Here is a 23,524-nt window from a genome sequence, read left to right as displayed (position 1 = left end):
CTGAGGGCCAGCTGAGGGGTGATCTCGCCGGTGCAGCCTGGAAAAGCAGCTCTGGGCTTGTAAAGAACTCCTTCAAATTAAAAGTCTTTAAAAACAATTTAAACGGGGGCTTAGGAAGGAGAAAGGCAAAAAAAATGAATCGGCCCCCTCTTTAAAACGTTGGAGGACCCCTGCTCTACAACCTCAGACTAATGGCTGTCCAGAATATTGGGGTGCATCCCAAGGTCTCCTCACCTCCGAGAAGAAAAGCTTCCCGATGGTCTTCTCTCTTAGATCGGGACGGGGCAGGTAGGTGTTGGCCTCTCTGAACATCACCTTCAGCCCCAGTTTAGAGAAGCTGACTAAATTCCCAAAAGAGCAAATATGGAGAGCTCAGACGAGATCTGCTGGTTAGGGAGAAGAAAATCACCAAGCTAGAGAAATCATGATGTGAATTCAATTACTCAATGAATTACTCCATTTAGAGAATTTCTCACCCTCCCTCTCTTTCTCTCTCTTTCTCTCCCTCCCTCTCTCTCTCCCTCTCCCTCCCTCTCCCCCTCCCTCTCCCTCTCTCTCCACCTCCCTCTCTCTTTCCCTCTTTCTCTTTCTCCCTCCCTCCCTCTCTCCTCTTCCTCTCCCCTCCCTCTCCCCTCCCCTCCCTTTCCCCACTCTCTCTAGCTTTCTCTCTCTCTCTGCCTTTTCTTCTTCCTCTCCCTCTCCCCTCCCCTCCCTCTCCCACCCGCTGCCACTTGTAGCCAACCTCTTTTGTCTTTTAATTTCTTACAGGACCAGGAAGAAAATGGCTTCGAACAAACCATCAGGAGTCACCATCATGTCCCAGCATCTAACCTTCTCCAACTGACTGAACTCCTCCTGATAGCCGGCACATAATATTAAATTTTTGATGGCTTGCACTGCATTGCTAAATCATGAGGTTCATGAGGACTTCCTTGACGGGTCTGCCTTTTAGCGGCTTCTTGCTCTCCCATAAAATTTTAAAGGACTCGTCAGAGAGTTCTGAGAAGAAGAGACAGACAGAGATTGATGGGCAATTTGATGGGACAAGTCTTCTCAAAGCGAAGAGAGAAAAAAATGTGCTTAGACCAGACTGATCCTGAGGGAAGGGTCAAACGTGTCATAACTCTCGAGTCCCTGATCTTCATATTCTTAGACAACCGTCTTGAGGAGGAACTTTGAACTCCATATATGGAATTGGAATTTTTTCCAATTCCATATATGGCGGAGGGGGTCAACTTATTTTCCAAAGCAGCAGAAGGCAGGAAGAGAAGCAACGGATGGAAGCTACTCATGGAGAGAAGCAGCCTGGAATTAAGGAGAAACTTCCTAACAGTGAGGACAATCAACCAGTGGAACTTCTTGCCACCAGAAGTTGTGAGTGCTTCATCACTGGAGGCTTTTAAGAAGAGACTGGATAGGCATTTGTCTGGGATTGTGTAGCATCTCCTTCTTGAGCAGGAGGTTGGACTAGAAGACCTTCAAGGTCCCTTCTGGCTGTGTTCTGATAGATAGATTGATTGGTAGTGTGGGATGGGCTGATATGATGGGACAAGGTGGTTCCATAGGTAGCCCAGCCCTGTAGCGCCTATACCTGGATATGAAGGCAGGACGGTGTCTGGTGAGCGTTTACTCCCCCGAGGCCTTTCCCTTTTGGGCCTCCTTGGAAAGGGAGGGGGCTCTTTCAGGCCAGGCTTCATCTCCCCCTGAGAAGCCTTCAGAGGAGTCCTGGCAGATGTCCTGCGCACCAAATCAGGGAGCACCAGCGCTGGAGGCTGAACCTTCTTCCTGACCTCCAATTGAACTGGGGAAGACGTCACAATCAGAGGCAAGGCCTCCATGGTTCTGGCTAAAGAACTGGATGGGTGGGAGCCAGAGAAGAGGACTTCCTGATTGTCCCACTGACGCAGGTCATTGTTGCTGATTTGTGACTCTGACTCCTTGCTGTCCTTCTTCAGGAAGGGAAGCTTTTTCAGCCTATGATCCATCCTGTTGTGAAGAGTGAGTGTTGGAACTGGAGTAGAGTAGAGTAGAGTAGAGTAGAGTAGAGTAGAGTAGAGTAGAGTAGAATAGAATAGAATAGAATAGAATAGAATAGAATAGAATAGAATAGAATAGAATAGAATAGAATGAGCTGGAAGGGATCTTGGAGGGCTTCTAGTCCAGCCCCCTGTTCAAGCAGGAGAACCTATAGCATTTCGGATAAGTGGCTGTCTAGTTTCCACTCTAGGGATTCACTTAACAACGGTGGCAAGAAAGGTTGTAAAATGGGGCAAAACTCACTTAAGGACCGTCTCACTTAGCAACCTCAATTTTGGCCTAGATTGTGATGGCAAGTCAAGGGTTGCCTGCGTTTCAGTTTCCTTGCAGACCATCCAGAATCTCTTCCTTTGTGAGATGGACAATCCTTTCACTTAGATGAAGAAAGGAAGAAAGTTTGTTTTGAAGGGGGGGGGCGATTTTGGTGATTCAATGCAGCTTCTGGTTTCAGAGCTGATTTTGCTCCAGTTGCTTTAAACACCGGCAGCTCTTTAAATTTCGAGTTTCTTGGCCTCTTCAGCTTTGAACAACCTTCATGGCATCAGATCTCCCTACCGTCAGTTTTGCACCTAACCATTCCTTCTTTCTCACGGGGTTACACGGCACATCAAGGTGTCTGCGCTTTCTCCAGAGATTTGAGCTGCCATTCACTTGCTGAACGTTTTCTGGATTGGACACAAATAGTTTCATTACTGGAAGAGACTTTAGACATGAAATAAACTCTAATAAGTCAAACAACAATATGAGAGCGTGTTATGTTCAGGGTCCCAGCGTCTGTGAGAAATATACCCTATTAATAATGTCTTTGTGTATTTTGAATGCCTTCACTGAACATAACTATCTGCTGTTTCCACGAGTCACAGCTATTGTCTTAATCAGTTGAACTTTGAACTGAGTAGAATTCTCCAATTATTTCAGAATAAGAGAGTTGGAAGGGACCTTGGAGGCCTTCTAGTCCAACCCCTAGCTCAGGCAGGTGACCCTATAATCATCTCAGACCAATCTCTTCTGAGAAGCTTCCAGTGTGGTTGGAGTTTCAACTTCAGCTTCAACTTCTGGAGGCAAGTTGTCCCACTGGGTGAATGTTCTAACGGTCAGGAAATCTCTCCTTAGTTCTCGGTTGCTTCTCTCCTTGATGAGTTTCCACCCGTTGCTTCTTCTCCCGTCCCCTTCTTCTTTGGGGCAGCCCCTGAGATATTGGAACACTGCTATCCTGTCTCCCCTGGTCCTTCTCTTCATCAAACTAGACATAGCCGCCCTGAGTCTTCGGAGAGGGGCGGCATATAAATTCAATTGATTAAATTAAATTAAATTAAATTAAATTACCCAGTTCCTGCAACCGTTCTTCATATGTTTTCGCCTCCAGTGGTATTAAGACTTCACGGGCTCTTGATTCTCTCCCTCTGTTTACGCAGCCCAGAACTGTGTTGGCTTTTTTGGCAGCTGCTGCACACGGCTGGCTCCTATCTAAATGGTTGTCCACTAGGACTCCAAGACCCCTCTCACAGTCACCACTATTGAGCAAGGGACCACGTCTACGGTACCTGTGCATTTGGTTTTTCTTGCCTAAAAGTAGAACCTGGCTTTTTTCACTCTTGAATTTCATTTTGTTAGATTGGCATTGGCTTAAGGACTGCTGCGATCACTTAGTGACCACTGGAGGTTCTATGACGGTCATATGTCGAGGACTATACTATGGGAAAAGGTAGTGTAAATGACAGTTGTAAAAATACAAAACTGCCTATAATGCAAAGAGTAAAAGGAATTTGGGGTCATTGAGTCTGCCTTCCTCCCTTCCTCCCATCCGCCCTCCCTCCCTCTGCTTCCTTCCTTCCTTCCTTCCTTCTTTCCTTCCTTCCTTCCTTCCTTCCTTCTTTCCATCCTTCCTTCCTCCCTCCCTCCCTCCCTCCCTCCCTCTGCTTCCTTCCTTCCTTCCATCCTTCCATCCTTCCTTCCTTCCTTCCTTCCTTCCTTCCTTCCTTCCTTCCTACCTCCCTCCCTCACTCACTCACTCACTCACTCTCTCTGCTTCCTTCCTTCCTTCCATCCTTCCTTCTTTTCTTCCTCCCACCTTCCCCACCAACAACTTCTGGAGGGAAGCCCTTCCACCGATCAACAGACTAGCAGAAGACCTTGGAGACCCCCTGCTCAAGCAGCAGACCCTCTACAACAGGCACCCTCAAACTACGGCCCACGGGCAAAGAATACGGCCCGCGGAGTGGTGTGATTAAGCCCCGCCCCTTGCCCCGCCCCTAACTGCCTTATCTCCCAGCGAGCCAGCTGCAAGGCCAGCTGAGGGCCAGCTGAGGGGTGATCTCGCCGGTGCAGCCTGGAAAAGCAGCTCTGGGCTTGTAAAGAACTCCTTCAAATTAAAAGTCTTTAAAAACAATTTAAACGGGGGCTTAGGAAGGAGAAAGGCAAAAAAAATGAATCGGCCCCCTCTTTAAAACGTTGGAGGACCCCTGCTCTACAACCTCAGACCAATGGCTGTCCAGAATATTGGGGTGCATCCCAAGGTCTGCTCACCTCCGAGAAGAAAACCTTCCCGATGGTCTTCTCTCTTAGATCGGGACGGGGCAGGTAGGTGTTGGCCTCTCTGAACATCACCTTCAGCCCCAGTTTAGAGAAGCTGACTAAGTTCCCAAAAGAGCAAATATGGAGAGCTCAGACGAGATCTGCTGGTTAGGGAGAAGAAAATCACCAAGCTAGGGAAATCATGATCTGAATTCAATTACTCAATGAATTACTCCATTTAGAGAATTCCTCACCCTCCCTCTTGCCTCCCACTCTCTCTCACCCTCCCTCTCTCTTTTTCACTCTTCCCTTCCCTCCCTTTCTTCCCCTCTAACCTTTCCTCTCCCTCACTTTCGCCTTCTGTGTCTCCCTCCCTCCTTCTTTCTCTCCCTCTCCCCTCCCTGAGACTGATTTCTAGGATCTTACCCAATGAATCCAAACACAGGATGCAGTGAACCAATTCTCTTTATTGATCAACGTTTCTATTACAGGTATTTAGCTGGAAGTGGCCCCTGGACTCCTGGACCATGTCTTAAGTACCTGGGAGGCGGAGCTAAGGTAAGGAGGGGTCAGGGGAGGATCTAGGTGGATGTAGAGTTAACCCTTATCATACCTGGGATGGTGAATGGTGGGCATTTATCCATAACAAATCCCCCTCTAAATGCCCAACAGTTGGACCTGTTACAGAATCCATGGATCAGGCCCAATAACTGGCACGAGTCAATCATTTGAAAAAGTCTCTTTTATTTACAGGTTCATCATTACGTCACATACTGCATCTGGAAGTGGAAGTCGGGGAAGAGTGTGTCTACTTTTTATACTTGTGGGCGGAGATTCAGGTAAGGAGTGGTCAGTGGGTGGTACTGACCAAGTGAGTATTGTAGTTAACCCCTGCACTACTGTGTCCCTGTTGACCCCTGGCATGAGTAAGGCATTTATTTCTGACAAATCCCCCTCTAAATGCCTGACCTGTGGCTGTGGATCTGACTGTTTAAATGGTGCCCAAGGGCGGATATTGAGTTTGGATACCAGGTGTGAGTGTTGCCTGCCCTGTAGTGGTTTCGTGAGTATGTCTGCAGTCTGTTCTTCTGTGTCGCAATGTATGGCCTTTACAAATCCGATTTTAGAGAGCTGTCTCACATGCTTGTACTTTATGTCAATATGCCTGGATCTCTGCCCTACCGCGTCGGCCATGGAGATTTCTATAGCGGCCTTGTTGTCTTCGTAGATGTTTATTGGATACGCAGGTTTGCACCACACACTGGCGAGTAGGTCGTCAAACCAGATGAGGTTGTTTGAGGCCTTGGATAGGCATATGTACTCCGCCTCTGTGGTTGAAGTGGCCACTAAGTTTTGCTTACCCGTGTACCAATGCACCGGACTATTGTTCAAGTAGAATACGTATCCTGATGTGCTTTTCCAGCTTTTGGTGTCACCGGCCCAGTCAGCATCAGCATAGCAGGAGAGGACGGGCTCATTGGACGGCTCTGGTTCTAGGACTAGACATGCGTCGGCACTTTGCTTCAGGTACCTCAGTACCCTCTTTACAGCGTCCCAGTGGTACATGGTGGGTTTGCCTATGTGCCTGGACAATAGATTAACTGATAATGCAATATCTGGCCTGGTCCAGTTGGCGATATATAAAAGAGAGCCTATGACTGACCTGTACAGTGTGTTGTCTTCAAACTCGGGTGATTCACCATGTGTATTTTTTAGGAAGTCCGGCTGCATGGGTGATTCACACCCCTTGGCATCTGCCATGTTGCATTTGTGTAGTATTTCTTCTATCTTTTCTTTCTGGGACAGTTGAAAGCCCTTAGGTGTTTCGTTGACCTGCACGCCTAGGTATCTGTTTATTTTCCCTAGGTATTTTAATGTGAAGTGTTCACTTAGTTTACTGGCGAAGGCGTTGCGGTTCCCTTCGTGTTTACTGATGTAAAGTATGTCGTCCACGTAGACTAGGATGTATTCTGGTGAATCCCCCTCTCTCCTAGTGAAAAAACAGTTGTCGGCTATGGTTGCTGTAAATCCCATTGACTTCAGGACCTCAACCAGGCACTCATACCAGCGTTTGCCGGATTGTTTCAGTCCATATAGGTTTTTGTGAAGTAGCCAGGTGTCCCCCCCTGTTGGTCTCTTTACTGTGTGGTGCCCTAACGTATATTTCCTTATCTAGGTTGGCATGCAGGTAAGCTGTCTATACATTGAACTGATGTACCTCTAGTCCTAGCAGGGAAGCGATGACCAGGGCACTCTTGACACTTTCAGTCCTTACAGTTGGTGAGTAAGTGTCAGTGTAGTCTTCTGGGAACCTCTGGGCAAATCCCTGGGCAACCAGCCTAGCCTTGTACAGGTTTTGGCCACCCTCCAGGTTCTTGATTTTGAAGATCCACCTGGTACCTATCGTATTTTTGCCCTCTGGAACCTCGGCTGGAATGTAAACTTCTAGCTCTCTCAGACTGTCCATTTCCTTGGCCATGGCTGATTCCCATTTCGACCTCTCCTCTTGTGGTAGTCTCAATACCTCTTCATATGAGTTAGGTGTGATATGGTTCGTGTGTATGTGCATCACATAGTCATTTAACCTTCTTGGTAATTGGTTCCTGGTTGATCTGACTGGCCTATCTGTCGTTTGTTCGGTGTCATGTAAGTACCTGGCTTCCTTTTGTGTTAGTGAGTCTACACTTATCTTGGGGTGATTCCCTTTCCATTCCTCAACCTTGATGCCTTGGAGCTTGGGTTTGTGTTCCTTCCTTTCCTGTCTATCTGCCGTTTCGTGTTTATCTTGCACTTGCTCGTCTGGCCTAGTCTCCTGCCTGGTGGATACCTCGTTGAGGTGTATCCTGGACCAGTTAGCTTGTTCATGGAATACCGCTGTCCTAGAGATCACGAATCTGTCGTTATTGTCCACAAATCTGAACCCCTTGGTACCTGGCTCGTACCCCATAAATCTCAGTCTCCTGGATACTTTGTCCCCCTTCCTGCGCAGCTGTTTGGGTATATGGACATCAGCAGTTACGCCGAATACATGTAGGTGTGCTATCTGTGGTTTTTTGTTGTACATGAGTTCGTATGGCGTTTTGTCTATTACACTGGACCAGGTTCTGTTGAGTGTGTAGTTTGAGTAAACTAAGGCCTCAGACCAAAAATGTTGACCAATTCCCGCGTCCTCTAAAGTGCACCTGATCATAGTCTGTAGCGTGGAATTTCATCGTTCTACGACACCGTTCTGAAAGGCCGAGAACGGGGACGACGTAAAGTGAAGCACGCCTTTGGATCTGAGCCAATGAGAGAAATCCTTTGACAGGAACTCAGATCCTCTGTCTGTCATGATTTGTTTGATTTGTGTGTTGTTTTGAGTCTCTATCCTTTTGTAGAACTCTTTGAATTTTTGGAAGGCCTCATCCTTTCGTTTTAGAGTATAGACGAAGCCATAACGACTATAATCGTCTACGATGGTGAGAAAGTATCTTTTCTTGTATTTGATGGATGGCCTTAGGGGCCCCACCAGATCCATATGGACTAAATTGAATACTTGTTTGGTGGCACGTGAGGATTTCTTAGGTCTGGGTTTGACCTTTAGCTTAGAACATTAGCACACCGAGCACTCGAGGTAATTTTCACAACTCTTTATTTTGACGCCCTCGGTACAGTTGGCCATTTTTTGGATTACGGGGAAACTGGCGTGCCCTAGTCTCCGGTGTAGTAAGTGAACACAGTCGTCGTGCATGAGTTTGCCTATCGATGGCCTTCCCTGGGTGTGTTTGGTGGAGTGTGTTTCATGTGTCATGTTCTCCTCACTCTCTGTCTCTCTCTCATTCACCTGTTCTTCCTCAGCTTTGTCCTGGTTAGTGTCCTTCGTGTATTCTGAGTTGGTGTATATGCTGGGTGTGTTATTCTCATGGAATGTTATGTATGGTAGCCCTTGCTTGATTGTCACTCTACCTACTCCCTCTCTACCCTTGCTGACGTGAGCCTTCCCTTCTGCAAAGGTTACCTTGATCCCTGATTCTTCACTGAGTTTTAATGCAGCCAATATGTTGTGGGGTATCTCCGGGACCAGTAATACCCCCTCTATTTTCCCTATGCCTGGTAGCGTAACTACCCCCCTGCCTGTTACCTTAACCTCGCTTTGGTTTGCAACCTTGATTGAAAAATTCTCCTCTGTGAATGAGGAGAGCAGTTTTTGGTTATAGGTCGTGTGGTTGGAGGCCCCAGAGTCCAGAAGCCACGAATTGGCCTCCCCATCCTGACATGTTATGTGGGTGCGCTCCCCTATCCCATATAATGATCCTGTTCTGCTGTCACGTGAACTATCCCTGTTCCCCCTCCTGTCTCTGGGATTGGGTGAGTCCCTGCGTCTGTACCTCTCTTCAGAAGTGTGTCTCTCTTTCTGTCTGAATCTATGTTCCGGTCTGCTTCTCTCTCTGTGGTTCTTGGGGCAGTCTCTCTTGAGATGTCCCCTTGACCCGCAGCTATAGCACTCTGTTACGCCATGCTGCCTGTCTTGGAAGGCTACTTTCTTTTCATGTTTATGTTCTCTGGAGGGACCAGAGCGGCTCCTTTTCAGATTGTCTTCAGCGATCAGTTTGTTAGACAGCTTCTCAACGGACAGGAGGCCTAGACTAACAGTATCTAAGTGTGCTAAGAAGCTGTCCCATGAGTGATCTAAAGAGTTAATTATTACACTCTTCATGATCTGATCTGATATGACTTCCCCCCTAAGGTGTAGTTCTGCCCTGGTAGCGTTTAGGGACACCAGGTGCTCGCTTATGGGGGTCCCCGGTTTGACTCTGGCAGAGAAGAAATCTTTGGAAATCTGGGTAGTGGTTGCCACACTTTCACTGTAAAATAACCCAAACATTTTTTGTATGATTTCTGACACAGTGAGATTGTGACCAATGCTATGGTAAATTGTGGGAGATATGCTAGAAATTAAAAGGTAAAATGCCCTATGGTGCAATACAGTCCAACTCTAAAGTCCATGGTCTCTCTGGGGGGGTCATTAATAAAATGTGACATGTTTTCTTTTAGGAACACCACCTGAAGCTGCTGTGACCACTCTAGGATATTGCCCCCATCCATCCTCAACTTTGGAAAGTCACTTGGTAAGTTCCCAGCATTATTTGTAAAATTACTTACTGCAGGCTGCTGTCCATGGTTCTTTATGTGCCTATAACAGCAGTACGGCATGGGAACGCTTGCCGGCAGTTTAAAAGTCCCTCTCTGTAATTTTTTTCTTTTTTCTTCCTCTAGGTGAAACAGCGCATGCGCGAAGTCCATTTCAGCTCTGCCGTCATCGTGGAAGGACCTGTTCATTGCAGCTCCGGCGTAGAGGTCTCTATCTCTCAGGTAGGCCTCGGCTTCGGTCTTGGGGGTCCAGGTGTGCTCCGGAAGGTGTCGTCTTGCAGCGGCTTCGTCAAAGTGAAGATCCTGATGGTGTTGGAGTCCCGGCGACGAATGCAGGTAGCTTCCCCAATCCCTGCGTTCTGGGGTGCGTGGCCTGGGCGATCGGAGGCGCGGTGTCCTTGGGGTGCGTAGGGGGGCTGGCGCGCTGGCGTGGGCATCGGTAGTCCTCGGGTGGGTGTTCCGGTGCCCCTCTCCTCGCTTTCCTTTTTGCTTGGGCCCCTCCGGTTCCCCTTTTGCGATTTTGAGGCCTGGGCTGAAGGCGGCGGCAAGGGTCTTCATGGCCTTATCGACTTGCCACTCGGTCGGGGTGCATCTGGAGTCCGAATCGGATTCTGTCCCCTCACCCCGGTCACTTTCTTCGCCGCTTAGGGTCGGGTATTTTTCGCACGCCGGCCATTTTGAATTCTGGCTACCGATTGGACGGGAGTCGGCCATCTTGTCTGACCACGTGGTCAAAGATGGCTGCCGTTTCAAATTTTGAGCGGGGCTTTGTGGCTCGGTGACTGCTGTGGGGTCTTTTTGGGGCGATCCACTCACCGAGTTCAGCTTTTCGAGCTCCGGATCCTAGTCTTCCTCGCTCCTCCCCACATCGCGGTCCATTATGAAGCTTCGCAGGTCCGCGAGAAGGTTCTTGTCGCTGGCTCGCTCCTTTAGTAATCATAGGACGTCGAGTCGTAGTCTTTCTTCCTCCCGGTCATCATGGTCTGCTATTTTTCCTTTCTTGACCTCCCCCTTTTCTTCTGTTGCGGTGGCCTTGGGGTCGATCGAGGTTTCTGCCTTCCCTGGCGATCCCGCTGGGTTGCCCTCTCGTTGCTTCGGTGTCGTTGCCATCTCGTTGGCAGCGATGTGTCCTCATTGCGTGATCGGGAGTTATTGGGCCATAAAACCATCCTCTGCTACCATATTGTTACAGAATCCATGGATCAGGCCCAATAACTGGCACGAGTCAATCATTTGAATAAGTCTCTTTTATTTACAGGTTCATCATTACATCACATACTGCATCTGGAAGTGGAAGTCGGGGAAGAGTGTGTCTACTTTTTATACTTGTGGGCAGAGATTCAGGTAAGGAGTGGTCAGTGGGTGGTACTGACCAAGTGAGTATTGTAGTTAACCCCTGCACTACTGTGTCCCTGTTGACCCCTGGCATGAGTAAGGCATTTATTTCTGACAGGACCTGCTTGCGTATTCTGTACCCGTACCCCTAATTTAGTCGTAAGGTAGGCATGTTGTTTGCTGGGTAGAGGTTTGGTCAGGATGTCTGCGGCTTGCTCGGCGGTCTCACAATGTACAGCCTTAATAAAACCAATGTTTGTTAATTCTCTGACATGTTTGTGCTTAATGTCTATATGTCTGGACCTTTGGCCTACTGCTTCTGCCATGGATATGTCTATGGCTGCTTTGTTGTCCTCATGTATTACTATCGGGTAGGCCGGTTCGGTCCATATGCTGGTAAGCAGATCGTCAAACCATGTCAGGTTATTGGCTGCTTTGGAGAGGCAGATGTACTCTGCCTCAGCTGTGGAGGTGGCTACCAGGTTTTGTTTTCCGGTGTACCAGTGTACTGGGCAGCCGATAATGAGAAATACATAGCCAGATGTGCTCTTTCTACTTTTTGTGTCGCCTGCCCAGTCAGCGTCTGCATAGGAGGTTAGGATGGGTTCTTTGGACACCTCTGGTTCTAGGTTCAGGCATGCGTCCATCCTGTGTTTTAGATATCTGAGCACACGTTTCACACCCTCCCAGTGATACATCTTTGGATCGCTGACATGTCTGCATAGCAGGTTGACTGCCAGGAGGATGTCTGGTCTAGTCAAATTAGCTATATACAGTAGTGACCCAACAACAGACCTATAGAGGGTATTGTCCTTGAAGGTCTCGCTTTCCTCATTCATGTGTTTCAGGAAGTCAATATGTATTGGCGTGTCACATGGCTTGGCTTCCTTCATGTTGCATTTAATTAACAGATCCAGTATTTTCTCCTTTTGAGAGATCTTGAATCCCTTCTGAGTTCTATCAATCTGGACACCCAGGTATTTGTTCACCTTTCCCAGAGTCTTTAGTGCGAAATGTTTCCCCTACTGGTTGGCAAACTCATCACAATTTTGTTTGTGCTGGCCACAATATAAAATGTCATCCACGTAGATGAGTACGTACTCTATGGATGTGCCCTCTCTCTTGGTGAAAAAGCATAGGTCGGCGGAGGTGGCTGTGAACCCCATGTCCTTAAGGATCTTCGCTAGACACTCGTACCACCTCTTACCGGACTGTTTCAACCCATACAGACTTTTGTTCAGCAACCACGTGTCCTCCCCTTGTGTGTTTCTCCCTGGGGGTGCCCTGACAAAGATCTCCTTGTCTAGCTTCACGTGGAGGTAGGCTGTCTGCACGTCGAATTGGTAGACTTCTAACCCTAGGATTGTGGCTATTACTAGAGCGCTTTTTACGCTCTCTGCCCTGACTGTGGGTGAGTACGTGTCAGTGTAGTCCTCCGGGTATTTCTGGGCAAACTCTTGTGCTACTAGCCTAGCTTTGTACAGTTTCTCATTGTCCTCTAGCTCTTTGACTTTGAAAACCCATTTAGTCCCAATGGCTACTTTGTTCTCTGGCACTCTGGATGGGGTATACACGTTCAACTCCCTCAGGCTGTTCATCTCCTTATCTATGGCCTCCTCCCATCTGTCCCTTTCCTCTCGTGGTAACTTAAGGATGTCCTCGTAGGAGTTGGGTGTTGTGGTGCCTGTGTGTATTGAGAGTATGTAATCGTCGAATCTTTTAGGTAGTTTGTTTCTGTTGTGTCTTATGGGCCTGCTGGGTATCGTTTCTGAGTCGTGCATGTGTTGGGCCTCCCTCTCAGTGAGTGCATCTACTTTTACCTTTAGGATGGGGGTGGTTCTCTTTCCATTCTTTGGCATTTACCCTTTTGTGTTTGGATTTTTGTTTCTCGCGTGTCTCGCTTTCGGTTGTGTCTGGTTTGTTATTGGTCCTAGCATTGTCATCAGTTTCTTGCCTGGGCAGTACCTCATTGAGGTGTATTCTTGACCAGTTTGTGTTCTCGTGGAACACAGCTGATCTGGACATGACAAATCTGTTGTCTTTGTCGATGAACCTGTAACCTTTGGTTCCGGACTCATACCCCATGAATCTTAGTCTCCTTGACACTTTGTCGCCTTTTCTCCTTAACTTTTTGGGTATGTGTACATCTGCAGTTACCCCAAATATGTGCAGGTGTGCTATCTGAGACTTCCTATTGTACATGACCTCGTAGGGAGTTTTGTTCACTACGCTTGACCATATTCTGTTCAGTGTGTAGTTTAAATATGTGAGTGCCTCTGCCCAGAAGTGTTGCCCTAGTCCGGCGTCTTCTAAGACGCACCTTACCATTGTTTGTAATATGCCGTTTTTGCGTTCTGGTACTCCATTTTGGAATGGCGAAAACGGAGAAGAGGAGAAGTGTAGTATCCCGTGCTTCTTTGTCCAATTGGAGAAGTCCCTAGATAGGAACTCTGAGCCCCTATCTGTCATGATTTGTTTTATTTTTACGTTATGTTGAGTTTCTACCCTTTTGTAGAACTCTTTAAATTTTTGGAACACCTCACTTTTGTGGTTGAGGGTGTATACAAATCCGTAACGGCTATAGTCATCGACTATGGTAAGGAAGAACCTCTTCTTGTATTTAATAGAGGGTCTCATGGGTCCCACCACGTCCATGTGAACTAATTGGAATATTGAGTTGGTGGTGCGGGAGGCCTTCTTGGGCCTTGGTTTGGTTTTGGTTTTCGAACATTTACACACAGAACACTCCAAATAATTTTTACAGTTCTTTAATGGCAAGCCATTTGAGCATTCATTCATCTTTTGTACCATTGGAAAACTAGCGTGGCCTAGTTTTCTGTGTAGTAAGTGGGCGCACCCATCATGAATGGGTTTGCCAATATGTGGTTTCCCTTTGTGTGTTGTGTTTGTGGTGGGTTTGCCTCCTGCGGTGTGTTCTCCTTCACCCCCTCTATTTTCTGTGGGCATGCTTGTCCCTTTCTCGTTACTTTCTGAGTTAGTGTTTGAGTGCTCTTGGGGCACTAAGTAGGATAGTCCCCCTTCTATGATGATCTTTCCTATGCTTCTCTTTCCTTTGGTCATATATGCTTTCCCTTCCCTGAAGGTTGTCTCAATGTCCAAGTCTTTACTTAGTTTGAATGTTGCTAATATATTGTGGGGTATTTCTGGGATGAATAGTACCCCCTCTATCTTCCCTATTCCATCTATGTGTGCGCTCCCTTCTCCTTTCACCAATACCTTGTTCTGGTTGGCTACATTGATGTGGTATTCCTTAGGTGTGAATGCCTCCAGTATGTTCCTATTGTTGGTGGTGTGATTGGTGGCTCCTGAGTGAATGAACCATGTGTTCCTTCCTTTTGCCTGGGTGTTTGGGTGTTGGTGGTCTCTAAGTTCGTATAGTGACCCAGTCTGACTATCCCTGGAGCTATCCCTATATCCTCTCCTGTCCCTGGGGTTGGGTGAGTCCCTGTGCCTGAACCTGCTTTCTGGGGAGCGCCTGTCTGAGTAACCTGGTTTGCGGCCTTGCCTTTCCCTATGGTAGCTGTGGTCCCTGTCCCTCTGGTTTCTGGGCAATCTCTCCTATAGTGATTCCTAGACCCACAGTTAAAACATTCTGGCTTATCTTGGTCCCTGGTCTGGAAGTCTACCCTTTTTGTTGGTCTGCTTTCCCTGAGGCTTGATGAGCGTTCCCTTCTCAGGCTGTCCTCCGCAATCAGCCTGTTGGATAACGTCTCTAAAGAGAGGTGCTCTATGTTGAGACTATCCAGTTGCATGATAAAGTTCTCCCAACTGGGGTTTAGGGAGTTTATGATGATGCTTTTCATGATATTATCAGAAATGGTTTCCCCCCTTTGTATGAGTTCTGCCCTGGTGGTGTTTAGCTTGAGTATATGTTCCCCCATGGGTGTCCCTGCCTTATGCCTGGCTGAGTAAAATTCCCTGGATATTTTGGTTGTAGTGGCTGCACTCTTACTGTAAAATAAATTAAGTATTTTTTATAGTATCTCTGCCACGGTTAAGTGGTGGCCAAGACTGGGGTAAATGCTGGGTGACAAGCTAGACATTAGCAGATAGTAAGCCCTGTGGTGCAAACAGTCAATCTCAAAAGTCCATGGCTTCTTGGGTGGGTCATCAAATAAGTACAACATATTTTCTTTCAGAAAAGCAATCTGTAGTTGGTGGTACCACTCCAAAAGATTGGCCCCATCTAATTTCAATTTGTAATTGTCAGCAGTGAAAGTTATATTACTTACAGTCTGTTGCTGTCCATGGTTCTTTATGTGAGTGAACTCACAATATGCTGGGGGAATGCTTGTTGCCAGTCTGAACTGACTTATCTCTATGTTCCTTGTACTTATCTCTATGTTCCTTGTACTTATCTCTATGTTCCTTGTACTTCCTGTAGGTGGCGACTGGGCATGCGCGAGGCTCATTTCGCGCCGGAGGTCGTCTGGTGAGGAGCTCCTTATTGCTGCTCTCAGGCCTAGGCCTAGACCTGCTGGTGGGGGGCTGGGCTCGCTCCTGGCGGGCCCGTAGCCCTCCCTGGGCATCGGATGCCATGGCTGGGCCCCTGCATCTTGGGCGAAGGCTGGAAGAAGGCGAGGAGGTGAGGCGGTCGCAGGTCGAGGATCCCTGGAGACGGTGGCGGCGGCTGTCGTAAGTCGAGGATCTCCCGGATTCGGCGGCACGGTAGCGGCGGTGTCAGGTATGCTTCCTTCAATATCCAGGAAAGAAAAACCCAAACTCAATCATTTTAAAGAGCTTAGTACTTTTACTGAATATGAAATGATCGCAACCCAGGTAAAGCTGGAAGTGAGCAAAATGCGCGAAATAGCATCCACTAAGCTTCTCCCCCCCCCCATGTCCATTGACCATCATCCAATCCAAAGGTCTCCCAAAGGTCAGGTGGCATCACGTCTGGCAACGTCATTCATCAGGAATGTAGGGCAGTTGGTCAGCCGGCCCCTTTGGAGATTCACTTTCGTTTCTTGGGAAGACATGTCCTACAATGGAAAAAACACCTCCTGCACCTTCCCCCCCTTCGCCCCCTTTACTAGTCCCTCCCCCCGTTTCTTATGGCAGCTGAAGCAGGCAAAGCTGAGGCTGACATTCGGCCCCTCTTGCAGAAGAGAAGTTATTCCTAAATAAGAGAAAGGGAAAAAAGAGAGAAACAGAATATATACAATAATTATGGTTTATCTGGGTATTTGGTATAGAATTGCTGTATTTTCTTGGGAGCTCGGACATCCCGTTTATTCACCCATTCAGCCGGAGACAAAGGGAAATGTTTCCAGGCTATCAGATATTGGACTTTACCATGGTGTTTCCTAGAGTCCAAGATTTCCTTAACTTCAAAATGTTGCTCCCCCTCTATGAGAATGGGAATTGGAGGGGTGCTTTGATCAGCCCTCAGGGGAGACGAGTGTTCAGGTTTTAATAAACTAACATGAAATACAGGATGTATACGTCTCAACGTTTTTGGCAATTCCAATTCAACTGTTACTGGATTAATCAGTCTAATCACACGAAATGGTCCTACATACTTAGGGCCAGTTTTTTCGACTTCTGGGTAGTCTGTAAATATTTAGTAGATAAATAAACTTTATCACCCACTTTATAAATGTGAGCTGGGGACCTTTTCTTATCGGCTTGCGCCTTATGGGCCCGGTGTGCCTCATCTAATGCCTTCCGAGTCACTGCCCATGTGCTCTTTAATTGTTCAATCCAATCCATCAAAGAGGGATTCTGGGGATCATCTTGTGGTAGCTCGGGAATGGGTACGAAATCCTGGCCCGAAGCGACCTTAAATGGAGTGAATCCGGTGCTACTGTGTACGGAATTATTATATGCCACCTCTGCAAATGGCAACAAGTCTACCCAATTGTCTTGCTGGTAATTTACGTAACACCTCAGGTATTGTTCTAGAACCCCATTGGTTCTTTCATAGGCCCCATTTGTCTGAGGGTGGTGACTGGAACTCAGCCCCTGGGCGGAGCCTATCAACTTCAAAAACTCTGTCCAGAAACTGGAAGTAAATTGCACACCCCTTGGAGATCCATGTAGCCGGTAAATCTGCCGAATAAACAGTTTTGCAAGGGTTTTTGCTGAAGGGATCTTTGAGCAACGGATGAAATGTACTTGTTTGGAAAACAAATCAGTTACTACCCAAATGACAGTGCAGCCTTCACTCTCTGGTAAGTCCACAATAAAATCCATAGATATTTCCTTCCATGGGGCATTCGGTCTGGCCACACCTTGCAGTAATCCAGGGGTTTTTCCTGGAGGTCTTTTAGCCGAGGCACATACTGGACAGCTAGCCACATATGCCTCTATGTCCTTTTTAAGTGCAGGCCACCAAAATTGTCTCTTAACAAGATGTAGAGTCTTGACAAACGCAAAGTGTCCCACGGCCTTGGCATCATGAGCATATTTCAATACGGTTGTTCTTAATGTGGTCGGAACATACAATTTCGATCCAACCCAAGCTAGTCCGTCACAAAGTGTGCATTCATTCGAGTGGTTCTTAAACCACTCGTCAGTTTTTAGCGCTTCTCGCAATTTTTCGAGTAAATCCCCCAAGAGTTCTGGTTCGGGTTTTCCCTGCGCTCTGGTAGTGACAGGTGTTGCCAATTGTGTCGAGGGGATCATAGGTTGAACCACCTCCTTCTTGATGCTGTTATACTGCGGCAATCTGGAAAGTGCGTCCGCCATGAAGTTCTTTCCACCAGGAAGATAACGTAGGGTGAAATTGAAACGATTGAAATGTTGGGCCCAACGAGCCTGTTTTGGTGATAGTTTGCGTGGTGTTTTTAATGCCTCTAAATTCTTGTGATCAGTCCACACTTCGAAAGGGTGTTTCGCCCCTTCTAAAAATTGTCTCCATGTTAACAGCGCCCATCTAACTGCAAACGCCTCTTTCTCCCATATGGCCCATCTCCTTTCCGTTTCTGATAGTTTACGGGACGTGTAAGCACAGGGTTGTAATATCCCGTTCTCATTCTTTTGCAAGAGTATTGCTCCTACAGCTACGTCACTGGCGTCAGCTTGTACTACAAAAGGTTGTTCCATGTCGGGGTGTTTGAGCACTGGTTCAGCCGCAAACAGCTGTTTCAATTTTTCAAAAGCGGCTTGACAGTCCATAGTCCATTCTAGTGGTTTCGAGGGTTTGGGCTCTACTTCCCCTTTCCTTTTTAGCAAGTCTGTAATTGGTAGTGCGGTTTCTTATGGCAGCTGAAGCAGGCAAAACTGAGGCTGACAGGCGGTGGATCTTGGGCGACGTTGGAGGACCTCCGGATGGGCCAGGAAGCCTGGTGGAGGCCGCGTGGTTGGTGAGTCATTGTTTCTTCTCCTCATTCCGCGGCCTAGGGAAGTTGGTGCGGCGGGTGGCGAGTGCGAATCCTGCAGGTATTCAGTCCTGCAGGCGGCTGGGTCTTGGGTGTAGTTTTTGGGGTGCGTTGTCCCGCGTGGTGTCTGCTGGCGTGCTGCAAGGGTTCCGGTGGCTACCCTGCTGCTCTTTTGGGGGTGCTGAGCGTCGGTTTGTTTCTTCCTGGCTCCTGGGGACTTGAGTGCTGAGCCGAGTGCTGCAGCCAGGTTTTCGATCGTTTCGTCTGCTTCGGGCTCGATGGGTGAGCCCCCGCAGGCTTGTGATCTTGCTTGGGTGCTGTTTTGGGGGTCTTCCCCAGCGAAGTTGGGGTTCTCGCTGTTTCCCGCCATTCGATTTGAATCTCAGCTTCCCATTGGCTGTTGGCCATTCCAAGATGGCCACCGAGAGCATGGCGCGGAAATGAAATCCTCTACGTCCGGAGCTTCAGCTTGGGGATACCTTCCTTTTGCCGGGCTGAGGATTTCTTCTCTCTGTTGCTGGGTCCTCATCGCTGCTCCGTTGCTTTCGAGTAGGCTTTGGAGTTTCGCGATGAGCTCCTCTTTGCTGGCAGTCGCTTCCATCATCCCCAGGATGGTGGATCGGAATTCTTCATTGCTTGGTGGCTCTGCCCTTTCGCAGTAGTAGGTTTCTTCTCTTGGCCCTTCGTCCCTGAGTTGTGGACTCGGGTTGTAGTCTCCATCACCTTCAGTTGTGGTGGTCCTTGCTGTGGCACCTTCGAGAGCCTGCAGTTCTTTCATCTGTTTGATGTAGGCTCTGGTGGCCATTCTTTTCTCTGCCTCTGTCTGGGTTCTTGATTCTGCCATCTCTGTGAGTTGCGGGTAAACCATCCTCTGCTACCAACCTGTGACTGATTTCTAGGATCTTACCCAATAACTCCAAACACAGGATGCAGTGAACCAATTCTCTTTATTGATCAATGTTTCTATTACAGGTATTTAGCTGGAAATGGCCCCTGGACGCCTGGACCATGACTTAAGTACCTGGGAGGCGGAGCTAAGGTAAGGAGGGGTCAGGGGAGGATCTAGGTGGATGTAGAGTGAACCCTTATCATACCTGGGATGGTGAATGGTGGGCATTTATACATAACAGAACCAGCCTATGCCAGTCTTCAAAGCCCTGAAACCTCATTGAACATCAGTTAACTCTCCATTCGTATTTGTCTTTATCTCCCCTCCCATTTGTGTTTCCTTATTTATTTATTTTATTAAATTTCTATACCGCCCTTCTCCCGAAGGACTCAGAGCGGTGAACAGCCAGAAGATAAAACACAGAGATACAAAAATTTAAAATAGATTAAAAACGAATTAAATAATTTGGCTGAATTTAAAATACCCCATAATTTAAACAGATTAAAATTTGTATTTAAAATTTATATTTAAAAGGGGAGAAGATTTAGGCCAGGCCAGCTTGATGAAAGAAAAACGTTTTAAGCATTTTTGCAGGACTAACATCTCTGAAAAAGGGGGCAGAATGTCAGAACTGCAATCTTCAACTTGGCACTTCACTGGCGTCCTGCCACCAATTGTTAGGGGAGAGGATGGAGGCAATTGTCACGGACAGGGTAGAGTTGGCCTACAGGGAGGGCGTGTAACAGGCTTCAAAGAAACCACAGGTGTGAGAACCAGCCTGTTCCAGTCTTCAAGTCCACAAAGCCTGAGAAAAGAATGCAAACTTCACCAAGAGGCACCAAACATCTGAGCGGTTCCCCAAACACCTCCTCGGCACACCATTGGTTGAAGACGGACCGGTCGGGGTCGGTGGATGGGATGGTGAGAAGGGGAGAAATTTGCAAATTGTTGACCAGGAGCTTTAGTTCTAGCCGGCTTTTGCTGCAACCACTAATTCCTCTTTTAAAAACCTATCACTTCAACCAAGTGACACTTCAACCAAGTGTCCGGGAGGATCCCGGATCTGCGCACCTTCCGTCATGCGCTTAAAACGTTTTTATTTCATCAAGCTGGCCTGGCCTAAATCTTCTCCTCTTTTAAATTTAAATTTTAAATACAAATTTTAATCTGTTTAATTATGGGGTATTTTAAAATTCAGCCAAATTATTTAATTCGTTTTTAATCTATTTTAAATTTTTGTATCTCTGTGTTTTATCTTCTGGCTGTTCACCGCCCTGAGTCCTTCGGGAGAAGGGCGGTATAGAAATTTAATAAAATAAATAAATAAATAAATAAAACGGAGTGGAGGGTCTTTCTTTCCTAACGACCTACTTTTGGCAAGCCTAACAACATCATCCTGGGCAAAGGAAGGAGGCCAGGAACTTCCTGACATGATTGGGATACCTACTAGAAACACTCACGTCAAAGGACTCTTCCACCACATTTTTGTTGCGATTTGGCGAGATCTGGCCATGAATGGTGTGGATGGGTTTTAATTGTTTTCTTTTATTGAAAAGTTTTACAAACAAGAATTTTTTTTTTCAAATATTTCCCCTTCCCCGCCCCTTCCTTCCCCCCCTCTACCCCCCCCCGGACTTCCCAGAACAAAATACAGGGTAAAACAATTAACAGTCATATGCTAAGCTAAGCTAACTAACTACAGATTCCTATCCCCCCCTCGACACTTTAACTCACCTTTTACTTAACTAAATATACATACTCTTAACTTTTCCATTCATTCATAAGCTATTTGATACTTTTTAGTCCGATATTTGTTTTGAATATAATCAATCCATCTTCTCCATTCCAATATATATTTTTCTTGTGAGTGATCTTTCAAATATGCTGAAATTTTCGCCATTTCTGCCAAATTTGCCACTTTTAATGTCCACTCTTCAATAGTAGGCAATTCTTCCTTCTTCCAGTATTGCGCCACCAAAAGTCTAGCTGCAGTTATTAAATTTAAAATCCATTTAGTCTCTATAACCGTACAATTATACCCAAGAAAAACAATTGTGGGGTAAACTTTATCTTCTTTTTAAGAATATTTTGGATAATCCACCATATTTTAATCCAAAATGCTTTAACTTTTTTACAAGTCCACCATATATGATAATCACAATCACATCTCCAACACTTAGATTGCAAATTCGGATACATACAAGCCAACTTTTTAGGATCTAAATGCCATCTGTAAAACTTTATATAAAAATTTTCTCTTAAATTTTGTGCTTGCATAAATTTTACATTTGTTTCTATTTCTTGCATAAGTATCTTGGTTACCCAAACCATGTCTATTCTGGACCAGGACTTATGGGGGTTAGAATAATATGTGAATTTCTTTACCTCGGAATTATAAAATCTGCAACCATCTATTAAATTCACTTCTTGTACTAAATCCATAAAAGTTCTAGGCAGTACATTTTTCTTTTTTTTATTACTCTGATCACTGCTATAATCCTTTTTACATCTACAATTGCATTGAAATCGCCGATCAAACATATATTCCCTATTTTTTCTTCTATTATCTTTTGATGTACTTTTTTTTGTAAAATTCTAATTGTCCACTGTTCGGCGCATAGATAACCACCAATAACATACTTTTATATTTAAATTTTACTTCTATCATCAATATTCTTCCTACTGAATCTGCATATCTCAATTTACACTCTATTCCTTCTTTAATGTACACCACTATTCCTCTTTTCTTTTCTTCCGCTAGTGTTACAAATGATTCCCCTAATTTTTTACGTAATAAGTATTTTTCATCTTGTTTTCTTATGTGTACCTCTTGAAGGCACACAATATCCATTTTTTGTTTTATCACTTTTCTAAAAATTTGATGTCGTTTAGCCAGAGAATTGAGAGCATTTACATTTAATGATAAGATTTTAAAATTTTGTTCCATTCCTTTGTGGTTCTACTATGCGATATTTCCTATTACTTCCTGTCCTTTCTCTTAGCTCTTGTTTTCACTCCTTCTTCCTCTTGAGGTTCCCCTTCTTCCTCTTTATCTCCTTCCTCTAGTAGTTTTTCTCGCTCTTCCTGTTTTTGTGTCCTTTAAGTCCTCCGTTCCGGTTCCTCCCTGTTACTATTTGCTCCTTCTATGCCCATCATTTGGTCATGCAGGTTCTGTGCTCTGTGCTGTGAATCCACTTTTATTTTTTTCCCTTGCCACGACACCACCATTCCTTCCGGTATTATCCATCTAAATGGTATATGCCGTTTATTTAATAATGTGGCTAGGAACCAATATTCTTTTCTTAGTTCTCTTATTCTCTTAGGTACTTGCTTTAGCGTAATTATTTCTTTGCCTTTATAAAACATGGGTTCATTTTTTGTCATTTTATAAACAATGTCTCTTATTTGGAGGTGGGGGTGGGGGTGGGGATACAGGACAGCTCAATTAATAGGACTAAAAACCCAATGTCAGACCAAGCTATAATAATAATGCAAATCCAGAGCATGTAAATAAAAATATCAATCTCTGCTATAATTTTCTGTTGATGTAATTTTTTGTTGCAGTGAATGAAACAATACTGATTTGGTGCGCAGGACATCTGCCAGGACCCCTCTGAGGGCTTCTCAGGGGGAGATGAAGCCTGGCCTGAAAGAGCCCCCTCCCTTGCCAAGGAGGCCCGAGAGGGAAAGGGCTCCGGGGAGAAAACGCTCTCAAGACACCATCCTTCCCTCATATCCAGGTATAGATGCTACAGGGCTGGGCTACCTATGGAACCAGCCTTGTCCTATCACATCAGCCCACCCCACACAATCAATCCATCCATCCATCCATCAATCAATCCATCAGGACAGAGCCAGAAGGGAAAGGTGTGACGAATTTGCCAAGGCTCTGGGGGAAAGGTTTACCCTGAAGTCCTTGGGGCGGGTTGACAGGTACCTGGGTGTACATATCTTGGCCACTAAAAAGGGATTTGCATTATCCCCCCCCCCAAAAAGATTGAGGAGTTGTTGGCCAAATGCAAAATGGCGGAGTCTAACTCAACGCATAGCCCCATGCAAAGTGACTACTATGGCCATAATGACAAGGACAGCCCTGAGTTCACAGATAATAAATTTTATAGATCTGTGATTGGCTCCTTGCTATACATTAGCAATTGGAGCAGGCCTGACATCGCTTTAGCTGTAAATCTATTGTCCAGGCATGTGGAAAACCCAAAGGAATTCCACTGGAATGCTGTCAAGAGGGTACTTAGGTACCTCAGGGGCACGGCCGATG

General features: G+C 46.3%; 1 protein-coding gene across 3 annotated transcripts; it reads left to right on the top strand.

The window, feature by feature from the left end:
* Nucleotides 1-5,040: 5,040 nt before the first annotated feature.
* Nucleotides 5,041-15,721, top strand: LOC148111577 (uncharacterized). Of its 3 annotated transcripts, XM_087880762.1 has the most exons (6): nt 5,302-5,390; nt 6,728-6,831; nt 9,586-9,659; nt 9,808-9,903; nt 10,940-11,025; nt 15,422-15,721. In XM_087880762.1, the coding sequence occupies exons 2-6, from the start codon at nt 6,792-6,794 to the stop codon at nt 15,471-15,473; spliced, it is 348 nt and encodes a 115-aa protein (XP_087736888.1). In that variant the 5' UTR covers nt 5,302-5,390; nt 6,728-6,791; the 3' UTR covers nt 15,474-15,721. The 3 variants fall into 3 exon arrangements, 1 of the variants encoding a protein (XP_087736888.1); XR_015730353.1 differs by having other exon boundaries at nt 9,808-11,025; XR_015730354.1 differs by lacking the exons at nt 6,728-6,831; nt 10,940-11,025; nt 15,422-15,721 and adding an exon at nt 5,041-5,109 and having other exon boundaries at nt 5,305-5,390; nt 9,808-10,017.
* Nucleotides 15,722-23,524: the final 7,803 nt, after the last annotated feature.

The sequence above is a fragment of the Pantherophis guttatus genome, chromosome 18, assembly GCF_059756535.1.
Source record: "Pantherophis guttatus breed Tessera chromosome 18, ASM5975653v1, whole genome shotgun sequence".
NCBI classification, from domain to species: Eukaryota; Metazoa; Chordata; class Lepidosauria; order Squamata; family Colubridae; genus Pantherophis; species Pantherophis guttatus.
The sequence above is the reverse complement of the archived record's forward strand: the minus strand, read 5'-3'. Positions and strand labels throughout refer to the sequence as shown.

What these genes read in the sequence shown, in the direction of transcription:
- LOC148111577 (XM_087880762.1), top strand. Translation starts at nt 6,792, where the DNA reads ATGACCAGGGCACTCTTGACACTTTCAGTCCTTACAGTTG. An exon ending in ACTTTCAGTCCTTACAGTTG is followed by an intron (nt 6,832 to 9,585) that starts GTGAGTAAGTGT and finishes GTTTTCTTTTAG; the next exon opens with GAACACCACCTGAAGCTGCT. An exon ending in CAACTTTGGAAAGTCACTTG is followed by an intron (nt 9,660 to 9,807) that starts GTAAGTTCCCAG and finishes TTCTTCCTCTAG; the next exon opens with GTGAAACAGCGCATGCGCGA.